Genomic DNA, 11,897 nt, shown 5'->3' on the forward strand with positions numbered 1-11,897 from the left:
CAATCATGCGAGGACAGCCTTTGCCCAAGTTTTCTCCAAAATGGGAAGGGCCCTACAAGGTGGTTCGGGCGAGCTCAAGCGGGTACTACAAACTTGTAAGGGTTGAAGACGGCTTCCGAACTGGCCCGCTCAATGCAAAGTTTATCAAGCATTACTACCCATAGTTGGACTCATCTATGTTGAAATTCATTTTCACTTTCTTACTTTGTCTAAAAGTTGTATTTCCCTTACGTTATGAAGAAGCTGGTTTTCTCTATGGTGCATGTTTTATCCCATCACTTACAATGAATCTATTATACTTTTGTCAAGAAAGTTGAAGAACTAATGAGAATATTTCAGCTTTTATAAACATGTGCATATGATTGTTCTTTCCATTGTATCATTCGAAATAAATATTTTATCAAGTAGAATGAGAAAACAATGCGAAAATATCCAAACAACAAAAATTTTGTCATTTCATTGCATTGTCTTAGATAAAACATTTTTATCGAAAGGGGCAAGAAAGTAATGATAAAAAAAAAAAAAACTCAATCTTTCCTAAAGACACCCTCGAAGAAGCTGCCCGTCATATCTACATCTGGAGGACAAACAGTAGAGTGTGCCTCTAAAGTCTCCAAGGCCCGAGCATAACCCGACTCAAGTTCACGAAGAGTTGCCTTTATCTCATCTATAGAGGTGCGATAAGAGGCAAGCACAGACATAAGTTCCAGCCGATAACTGGCGTTCGAAGCTATATCCAGGCGCTTCCGAAGCCATGATAAGTCCACTTGGTGACGCTCCATGTCAGAGATCCCCTGATACGCCGTCTCGACTACTTTCCCATTAAGGTCACACAACCGTTGCCTGTCCAAGCTATATAAGATAGTGGCAAAAGACTCGAGAAGAGCAGTCTGAATGAGTGGACACTGGCAAGCAAATGAAGCAAAGGTCTCCGGGTAACTTGAATGCACAAGCTGTAGAACTGAAGCAAACTCAGGAGCTACCCAATAATGGAGAAATGATACTTTGCCAGAAGCTGAAGGAGGAATTGGGGCCGGAAAGCTGCTAGTCTCAGGAATCTCCCCAATGTCTATCGGGTTAGATGAACCACCCGGAGGGGTAACTCCCGGCAGAGGTCCCGAGCCTGAGAATGCCGAACGATAAGGGGAAAGACCAAAAGCATCACTATCAATGTGAAAATCACTAAGATTCAGATCCAAAATATTCGAAGGCACTGGCGATGAAGAACCTCTGGCAGTCGTCTCAAAGGCAGGTGTCCCCCCTTGAGAAGGAGAACCGTGAGGAGTTACAAAGAGAGTCGGAGTAGAACCCGAGGCAGGTGAAAGCAGGACCCCGGTAGCAGCTAACACTGGAGCAGAGTCTGAGGTAGGTGAAGGCAAGACCCCGGTAGCAGCTAACACTGAAGAAAAGATAAGAAGGCCTTATTAGAGGTAGGGAACAGGAAAGTCATTTAAGTAAAGATTTCTCACAGATATAAGTAAATGACAAACTTCAGAAAGAAAGATTACCAGAAGGAGAATCAATATGCAAAGCCGGGGCAACTGAAGGACTCCTAGCATCAACAAAGTCACTTGGTCGTGTAGAGACCACCTGGTCGATCTCAATGTCTGATGAAGCCTGAACAGTAGCAGTCATCCCTGAAGAAGGAAGGAGGGCCGGAGGATGAGAATCACCATAAGTGCCAGAGCGAGTCTCAGAGATCTCTAGCACATCCACCTCCACACCATTTCCAGAGGCGCACCTCATCTCTATATCGCTTCTAGAAGCATGGCCCGCGACATCAATTTCTGTGGCATCAGTCCCTCCAGCAATCTCAACATCAGAACGGTGAGCCCTAATAAACTCGTCACCAAGGTAGTGCTCCTCCTCAGCTACGGTAGGGCGGTGACGACGCGTGCGTGGAATAAGGTCACAAAAATGGTCGGAGGACTCAGCCTCATCATCGTCATCATCTATAACTGCTATACGAGAGGTGCGCATCTTCACAAGTCTTGCAGACAAAGGGAGGGTGTCGTCCAAGTCTGAGTCCGGCCTGGAGGAGGCAGCATGGCCAGGAGCCACGGTACTGAGAACGTCAACAACCGCAGGATCCTACACAACATGGACAAATAAAAGTTTTCATTTTAGAAGGTATAGTCGCAAAAAGGAAAGTAGCTTCAAATCAAAAATTTCGGGTACCTCATGAAGCCTTTTGGAAAAGCGAGAAGCGGAAGGACTGGCATCAGAAGTCCTCTTGTGAGCCATCTTCTTAAGGCGGGTCGTCCGAGGACCAGAGGCGTTATTCAAAGGGACTGGTTCCGGAGAAGTAATTGCCAAGCTAGAAGCAGATGCCCGAGCAGAAGGGTCAGTTGGAGCAGATGAGGTGAAGAAACTCTCGTACATGTGGTCAGATTTTCGGCTCTCGGGTAGCCGAAGAGAAGAATCCTTCTTATAAATCGGCGGAGGCAAACATACGGTCGGTCTGCTCTGGACAAATGCAATAAACGCATCGATATTCTTCTGCCAATACCGCCTGAAAGAGGAGGTGAAACCCTCTACTCGACTCAAGCCTGGCATCGTCAAAGAGCCGGATATAGGAAGCACGGTGTGTACAAGCCGGCGACTGAAGCGCTCGTAGCTCTCTGAAAATGATAATAAATGAGGTGTTGGCCCCGGGGCACATTGATCAAACCCGAATTGACATGCTACACGATCAGGCCTATAAACGGCACTATCAACGCCTTCCTCATGCCACACCGGTAATGAACTCGGATGGATCATAATCAGCATATCAACAAAGGGTGCAGGGATGTTCTTCGGCAAAGGAAATGACACCGAGCGGGAGGAACCATGATAGATAAGCGGTGTGGCCACACCTACAGGTGGGCATACATACGGCTGTGCCACAAAGCGTCGGGGATCATCCACCAAAGTATTCAAGGATAAGGTGGAAATGGTACGTGACCAACGTGTAATCAACGGCTGGCAAGACTTCGCTTTCTCAAATGTCCGAGACCCATCAGTATCGAGCACGGGGATGCCATCTTTATCCACTATCTCCCGAAGAACCTCCGCCTCGAATACAGTCGGAGCAGGGGCAAATTTTGGGAACCTCTCGAAGAAGAAACAAAGCAGGAACTGGCTGTGAATGAATGAGACAGGCTCATATCGACCCACGGAGCGAACCATATCTCGATGTAGTAGATCCAGCCGATAATAGAGATTCCCAAGAAATAGGGGAGCCAAAGGGATCCGATCTCCTCTAAAGAGCCTGACTGCCAAGGGGAAGACGAAAGGATTGAGGGAATCCGGAGGTGTGCTCGGAAGAATGAAGAATGAAAGGAAGCAAGCCAGAAATCCCAAGAAATAGAGCCTGGAGCCATACATCGGACCGGCTTCATACTCCCGAGAGTCAGGGTCAGCATCTCTGGCCAAGGGCTGAAGATCCTTGAAGAAGTGACGGATCCATGCAGTATAGGAGGCACGGTCCGTCCTTACTCGACTAGTCCTCCTCGCTGAACCATCAAAAACAGAACTCCACCGACCACAAGTTTGAAGATTTAGCTTCAGAGATTGGATCAAAGAATCATCTTGGGGGGGTGTCTGCTCAGGGTCGAAGGCATCAGGGCCGGTCACTTCCAGACGCAGCAACATGAACACATCCTCAAGGGTGGGCCCCATCTCGTGCTGGCCAAGTATAAAGGTGTGTGTCTCGGTGCTCCACCGAAGAGCCATGGCTTCCAGGCTAGCATTGTTGCGATGGATGGATAGAGATCTAGATATTTTCACCGGGATCAATAGCCGGGCCTCCTGAAGCCGTTGACAGAGGCTCTTGTCCGAGAGGACATCATCGACCCACTCCTGCCAACCGAAAGGAGGGTTTGAGAAGGCCTTGAACTAAGGATAACAATATGGAAAGTCCCCCCGCTCAATCCGAAAGCGTAGCACTGAGGAAGGAGAAATGAGCGCCTCATGTCCAGAGTCAGTGTCCTCAGTGAGACATAATGGAGCCGCCTTCGGAGATAGAAGAGAAGTGGTGGAGGTAGCCGCCCGCCAGAAGGGGTTCTTCCGACCAAAATAAGGAGATTTCCTCCACTCAGATGCCGGAGGTACATCCCTCTCTTTCATGAGAGCCGGTTCCGATGACCCCGGGACAGCGGGTTTCTTTCGAGAAGACATATGGCTGAAATAACCAGTATCAATAGTAAAGAGTTGACCGTATTAAAATTCAGAATATTGTTACATGTAACATGATGGGTTTATTAACAAATTCAACTTCGGGCGTCATCAATAATTCATTTTCTCGAGTATTCTTCAAGTTCAGCAAATTTTAATACCAATGAGTGCATCATCGACATACAGATTTTCGGTTTCTATCATCGATAAAGAGGTGCAATATCATAAGTCGTTTTGTGATGAAGTTCAATCGGGTCAATTTCACAAAGTCACTATGTTCCATATTAAAGGTCCAATTTATACGGGGCTCAAAATTTGGACACAGTGAAGTTCAATAGCAAATTTCAGGCCCGAGATCCGAAGTATATCACATTGCTCATCAGTAGCAAGATTCAATGGATCATTATGCAAATTACGAGAATGTCCTTTCTAAAGTCCATATTCATAAGGCTAGGGTTTTCTCTCTCCATGTCAAAAATGGAGCTCAAATACTAGTCAACAAGTTATATTCGGCCTTTTTCTCGGTGATAAAGTTCAACAAATTATGTTCAAGCCAAGCACCTCAATAAGGTTTTAAGTGCTAATGTATGTTTCCATGCGGCCAAAATCACGGTGTTTGAGCTTAAAAAAAATGTCATTGGGATTGCCACAAAAATTGAGTCCATATTCAGATTCAGTTTTTATTTTTTATTTTTATCAGATTGCTTGAGCCCTCTACATTGCCACAAAAATATATTTATATATATTTAAATATATTTATATTCGGAAGAGGGGGCCGAATTTCATACTTACAAATTTGGGCAGTTAGAGAGGTGAAGTCCAAAGCCGATACTGGAAATTCAAGCTGAAATCAGAGAGGCTTTACAGACTGTAATCAACAAGACTGGGCTAGGCTTGGTAGGACCACACGCGTTGCGTTGAGTGGGCGAACGTGCGTGGTCGGCGTCGGACAAGTTGAAGCCGGAAGCAACGCTGGTACTACAGAAGAGTCAGCAACCACACACGTTGCGTTGAGAGGGCGAACGTGTGTGGTGTGCGTTGGAACCGTTGAAGCCAACAGTGATTGGTGATGGAGTAGCAGCAGATTGAAACCGACAATGTACACACGGCTTCAATAGCAGATTGAATTTGGCCTTGCAATAGCAATCAATGTACACACGGCTTCAGTCTCTAACCTGTTAAAAGAAGAATGTGTGTCATTGGAATCATAAGACTACCATAAATTATATGTATATACAAGAGTTCAAACAGTAACTATTCCAACATTCACAAGGATGGCGATGGATAAACTCACCAGAAACAACCAACGAGTGATCAATATTTTTCAATAGCTCTATTTGTATCAAAATCATCAAAGCACGGGCTCAAGTTTTAAATATTAGCAGGAGTGCAATGTCATGAAATTCAACAGAGTATTACCTATCTCAGGTGAAAAATTGCAAATTCTCGGAGTATTAAATCAAGTTGTACAAGGGCCAAAACTTACCCAGATTTTTTTTGAAACCCGAAATCAAGAGAAGAAAGTTTTTGAAAAAAAAAAATGAAATTAGTTGAGAGAAAGACCAAGGCCCACCAAAAATGAAGCTCCAAAATATGAATTTCAGGATTACATTTCATATGCAAGTCAAGATTCAATGGAAGCTTCAGCTATCTCGAGTTCAAAATTGATATACAATAATGCTCGCAAATCTCAAAGGCCCAAATCAAATTTCTAGTAAGGCTCAGAAATTCAGATTTCATCAAAACAAGAGGATTGAGAGTGGGTTTCGAAAAAATGCTTACAGATCTGAAGGCCACGCCCATGAGAGAGTGGCCAAGAACAGTATAAACCGAGATCGTGATGAAGCGGCGCCGGGGTGGGCAAATATTGAAGTTGGCAAGCTGAATGGGCGATGGCTAGGGTCGCGGTGTTGGCGTGTCCGGAGCAAATATAATCAGTGAATAACAGCACAGCAAAGAACAGTAGCGCAGGTTGAGGCGCCTGCTGCGGCACCTAAGGCTGCTGCAACAAGCAACACACAAATAGTTGTGGTCTTCGGTGGAGCAAGACTGAGCTCTGGTGTGTTCGGAGTTTTGATAAGTCGCGTTGCTGGGGCCAAAATGAAGCATCGACGATGAGGTAGAGCTGGCGTCGGTGTGAGTTAGCTGCAGCTCGGGTTGTGGTAGGTGTGTTCCGAATATCTGCAATAGGCGGACAAAGATGGTGATGGTGCTTGGGGATGCGACGATGGCCAGTGTGCAAGCTGGTCACGGTGGCCTTCGGTTTGGTAGCTGCGGAGCGCCAATTGATGAAGAAGAAAGTTGGGTCTCTCTTTGTTGAAGAGAGAGAGCTCGACAATGGCGTCTAGTAGTATTACAGGAGCAAAGTTTTTCTTGAAAATGAAGAACTGGGTCACTCAATATAGAGACAGGCTAGGCTAAGAGAAGAAATTTGGGTAATTTCGGCGGCTGAGCAAAAGTTTGTGAGGTTTAGGGTTTTGGGCCTTTCTTTAAATAGAAATAAAATGGGGAATTATTCTTTGAATATTCCTATTCTATCATATATTCTATATACGTGTGTATACACGTGATGAGTGTGCTGACTTGCCAAAAAATAAATAAAAAATAAAAAATAAAAATAAAAATAAAAATAAAATAAAATTTTTGCTTGTCAATTTTTTTTTGTAAATTGAAGTGCGTCATCAACTTTATCCATAGGCTCTGTCGTGACAACATGTTTTTTTTTTTTGGGAAACGTGATGCGAAGCAGGGTCGAAGAAATGACAGTATGCATGTCCGAGAAAATTACAATTTCTCGCACACGCAAGGGGCAAATGTAAGAGGAGCTAATTTAAGCCCACTAAATTATTTAGGCCCAATAGCCCAAGATTAGTGGGCCCGAATTTATCGCAAGTCCAAGATTGGTGGGCTTGGATTTATCGCTGTCAAACGGGCTGAATGGCTCTAAGTCTCGAAAGGGTTCGGATCCACGAACCTAGAGACTTACTCGGGCCCGGACTCGAAAGGGTATTAAGCAAGCCTAGAGATCCGAGGCACTCGGACTCGAAAGGATTCGGATCCACGAATCTAGAGATCCGAAGTACTTGGCTTCGAACGGATTCAGACGCAATCTAGAAGTCGCTCCGTTAATGAGTCCCAGAACACTTGCGGGCTCGGAGCTTTCCGGGATCTACGCACCAGAACCATGGGCGTAATGGAGTTCGAACAAAGGACCCGATCCCGAGGACGGTGAGTGGAGATAAATTCACTCTTCGGTTAAACTAGCCTATACCCGGGTCGAGGTGGCACGACCCCGGGGGAGTCCATGAGACTCTGCAATATTTTTGCGGCAGGACGTCCTCTGGGACTACCCCTGACCCTTTGGGATGATTGGGGATCATTGGTTAGGTGTGGCTAAGAAGAAGGGTTCGCCAAGGGATTGATCTCCTCTTCGGGGTTTTCTCATCCTCGGAGAAGTCACCTCCTCGGAGAGGTCACCTCCTCGGACAAGGTGGTTAGAGAGAATATCCCCCATGTGCCTTGCACATGGGCTCCATCCTACATCATGAGGTGCCTATAAATAGCACCCACCCATAACTTTACAAGGGATGAATTTTGGAGATTTTTAACTCTTGGGAAAGAACTAATTTCCCTTCTCCATTATCAACCTTGAGAGCGAAAGTGGGAGATTCCTGTGAGAGCCTTGCCATTATTCTATTCTCTAGCCATTTTGCCTTCTTCTTCACCCAATCTCTTATCTCCATCATCTCCTTTGTTGTCGTGTTCCTAAGTTGAGATTATTGAAGAATCTAAGCCTCTCATCATATTCTAGAGAATTCGAAATTGTTCTTCAAGGATCTTTGAAGATCTTCGAATTTTCTAACTCTTTTCTTGAACCCTCTCCTACAAAAGGATATGGGAAGGATTGGAGTGTCAAAAAGAACTTTGCAGTGGCCGCCAACAAAGAGGGACTAAGAATAGTGGAAGAGATGAAGAATTATCAGGGTAGCAAGAAGAATTTTGTAGTGGCAGCGATGAAAGATAATAGAGGGCTAGAATTTTAAAAAGATTAGAAGAAAGGAAAAGAAAATGAGAAGGTGACGATGTTATCAATACTTAAAATTTCAAAAAGACGAGAGAGAAAAAGATAATGAGAAAAAGCCAAGGAAAAATCTTCAAAACTCAAATGGTCAATGGTCAAAATAATTATATATATAAAAAAAAAAAAAAAGAATAGCGAAGAAAATGAAGAGAGTAATGAAAAAAGAATAGCAATTCAAAACTCAAATGGTCAATGGTCACATAATTATTAAAAAAAAAAAAAAGAATAGCAAAGAAAAAGACAAAGGACATTCATCCATTCAAGAACAACTCTAATAATTTATGAATAATATTATATAAATTATTTATTTTTATTCAAAAATTATTAAAATTTATCATATTATTAAAATAGACCATGTCTAAGTGACTTTTATTTCAATTTTTAAAATTTTATTACTATATAAAGTTGATAAGAAAAATTAGTAAATTTTACTAATATACTATTATAAGGCCAAGTTTGGCAACTTTAAAATAATTCATCTTTTTATCTTTTTTCAATCACATCAACTCTTTATTTTTCTGTACATCTTTTCACAAAAAGATAAAAAATACACTTATTTAGGTCATTCCAAACAACCTTTAAGTATCAAGTGTCACATTATATAATATGATATCCTTTCTATCTAAAATTATTTCTCTATTTTCAACATTCATATTTTTTAATTAAGTTAACAAATAAATGAATTTTTGTTTGAAAATTTCAAAAAAAAAAAAAAATTCACAAATTATAAAATCTCAATTATCCCTGGTAAATAAAGTCATAACAAACAAGTCATAATATAAGTGATAGATGTGGAATCAAACAGAAAAAGTTATAAATTTTATTAAAAAACAATTATCAACTTTTCATTGCGCACTGATTAATTAAAAAAATTTACGTATATTAATAATTAAAAATTTTAATGAATTTTATAATAATTTTTTTGAAATTATTGAGTAGTTATTTTCCCTTAATTGATCAACTTTTCATTTCCCACTTGTTTTTTCTTTTTTTTTTTTTGAAATATTTCGAAGATGGGACAATTTTGAGTAGTGCTTATTGGAACCATGTCAACTTCACATCGGCGAGAAGTCAACAAGCACTTTTTTCTCGTAGAATAGAATATTTCACGCAATTTGCTTAGCTGTCCACAACTCACCAACCCACCAAAACCACATAAAACTACTTTGACTTGGTAAATAAATAGATACTTCAGGCATAAGTAAAAGCCAAACGAAAAAAAAATTAAATAAATAAAATTTTTCGTACATTCAAAGCACTTGAAATTAAAATAAAGTTAGTAAAAGGGCCACTTGCAAATTAATTAAACAAAACACTTTTGGCTGGTTTGTTTGTCCACTCTATTGTCTTCCCAAATTTACACCAAACCCCCTCAAACTAAACAAAATATTACAAAAGTCTCTCTTCTAACATTTGACTTTACTATTTTTTCCTTCTTTTTTTTTTTTATTTTTAATTAGTAATTGTTTTTTTCAAAGGCCAAAGTCCAAACCCACCACTCCACTGGCTACTTTCTCCTGCATCACGGCTTGCGTATGCCGGTGCTCCCCTTCGTACGTTACGATCAGCATCGTCGGATCATCTGTCGCTCTCTCGACGTGCTTTCTCGCCGGACATCCTCTCACGCTACTGCACTTGTAATATCCCCTAAACAATCACACAATCAAAATCAATTTAGTTTCTTTTGCAATCAGATCATATGGAAAAGACGATGATCAATAGAATTCGACGGTCTTGATTGCGAAGGACCAGGGTATTTACCGTGGATATGGTGATCCCTTGATCGGCTTTTGACCGTACTTCCTCCAAGAGTACTCGTCCGCCGGAATATCGGCGACTTTCGGACTTATCGCTGGGACCCTGATAGTTCTCCTCACCCGAGATTTCCTAAATAATAAAAATTCAATAAAAATTATTATTATTTTAACAAAAAAAAAAAAAACGAATTGAAACGTGAGCGGCTATGCTATCGTGCGCAGTATGCGTTACGTATCGTTCTCACGACTCACGCGTGCCATGGTCAAAAGAAAGGTGCGTAGAGTTCACCACAACATACCTCTTCTTTGAGCAGTGACACCGGCCGGAGCCAGATAGCTTGCCGGAAAGTTCCTCGGAGTGACCGTGTTCGTGGCACCTCTTCCGGTTCGATGAGGAGGAGAGCGGCGGCTTACCGGCGGAAACCGCCGGCGCCGCCGGAACCATGAAGAGCGACGACGTCCCTAGCTTTCCGTTAGATACGCTGCCTTCGCCGGTGATCGACGACACGAACGACGAGTTCGCCGACGACATCGGCTGCGATATACTGAAGGTCTCCTTAGTGATCTCGCTGCTCTTAGGGTTCGAGTTAAGCAGATTAGGTTTCGTGAAGTCAAGAGTCATCAATTGAGGCTGCGATTGGGGATGATAGCTCGCCGGAGCCACAGAGGCAGGCGTCGGAGTCTGATCGTGAAGAGACGAGGAGGAAGACGACGGAGGACAAGGCGGACCGCGGCGGAACCGAGCGTGGCCGGTCCGATTCAAAACTGAAATGACTTTTTTGAACTTGGAAACAGTGAAATCAGTGAGATCTCCGCAATCCAACTGATTCGAAGAAGGTGGTTGTTGTTGTTGTTGTTGCCTCTGCTGAGACTGATGAGAAATTATGCGAATCAGATGTTCCATGCTTTTCAATCCAGCTGAAGCCGCCTCTTGTATCGCCATCTGTTCATCCATCTTCGGAAACCCCAACAGCTCCACCGCCATTGAAGTTATATATATATATGTCTGTGTATGTATTCTAGAGAGAGAGTGAGATAGAGAGAGAAGTGGGAAGCTCAGGCGGCCATGGATGAATGAATGTAGAGAGAGAAAGTGGGAGAGTGGGGGAAAGTGGAAGAGAGGGGAAGGGGGTTATAAAGGAGATTAGGGTGAGTGGGAAACCGGGTGGAAGGGGAAATCTAGTCAAAGGGTGAATGTGAATCGGACGGCTGAGATTGATTTGAATGAGAGAAGGGAAGCTGACCGAGAAACCGGGTGGAAGGGGAAAAGCTAGTCAAAGGGGGTGAATGCGAATCCGACGGCTGAGATTAGTTTGAAGGTTTCGCTCGAGTTGGGTTGTGCTTGGAAATGAGAAGTGGTGGGTCCAAAAATTATACATGGTGGAAAAGGAGAAGAAATTACCTGACTTGTTTTTAACTTTCAAAAAATTTTATTTTTATTTTTGGTATTTTTTTATTTTTACTGAATTTTTTTAAAATTTTAAGTAATTTTTTTATTTTTTAGACACACTTAACATAAATACACTCAAAAAATAAAAAAAAATCTTTTAAAAATTTACTAAATATTAAAAATATAAAAAAATACAAGAATTCAGTATATTTTTATATATTTATTAATTTTTTAAAATATTTTTTTATAAATTTTTTTTTTAAATATATCTAAGTAAGGTACATTTAAAAAAATAAAAAAATATTTAAAATTTAAAAAATATTTACTAAAAATAAAAAAATATAAAAATTAAAAAAATTAATTTTTAAAAAATTTAATTCAAAAAACTCAAACTAAACACACTGAATATTATTATGAGAGGACTATAGACTACTTTTGCGTGTTTTTAATTTATTGTAAACGCTGTTAGCCTGCTACGATAAAAGGCCAATTTTACGTGATTATGGTAAGAAAA

General features: G+C 41.7%; 2 protein-coding genes across 2 annotated transcripts; both read right to left on the reverse strand.

Moving 5' to 3' along the window:
* Window positions 1-429: 429 nt before the first annotated feature.
* LOC145806513 (uncharacterized) lies at window positions 430-3,872 on the reverse strand. The gene is made up of 3 exons (XM_082903814.1): window positions 2,179-3,872; window positions 1,509-2,091; window positions 430-1,399 (listed from the first exon to the last, which is right to left on the reverse strand). Exons 1-3 carry the CDS (start codon window positions 3,712-3,714, stop codon window positions 528-530), a joined length of 2,991 nt encoding a protein of 996 aa, XP_082759940.1. The 5' UTR covers window positions 3,715-3,872; the 3' UTR covers window positions 430-527.
* A 5,562-nt stretch (window positions 3,873-9,434) lies between these two features.
* WRKY17 (WRKY DNA-binding protein 17) lies at window positions 9,435-11,178 on the reverse strand. The gene is made up of 3 exons (XM_028257290.2): window positions 10,293-11,178; window positions 9,998-10,123; window positions 9,435-9,883 (listed from the first exon to the last, which is right to left on the reverse strand). The coding sequence occupies exons 1-3, from the start codon at window positions 10,976-10,978 to the stop codon at window positions 9,709-9,711; spliced, it is 987 nt and encodes a 328-aa protein (XP_028113091.1). The 5' UTR covers window positions 10,979-11,178; the 3' UTR covers window positions 9,435-9,708.
* Window positions 11,179-11,897: the final 719 nt, after the last annotated feature.

Source organism: Camellia sinensis, chromosome 13, assembly GCF_055761805.1.
Source record: "Camellia sinensis isolate YWXY chromosome 13, ASM5576180v1, whole genome shotgun sequence".
NCBI classification, from domain to species: domain Eukaryota; kingdom Viridiplantae; phylum Streptophyta; class Magnoliopsida; order Ericales; family Theaceae; genus Camellia; species Camellia sinensis.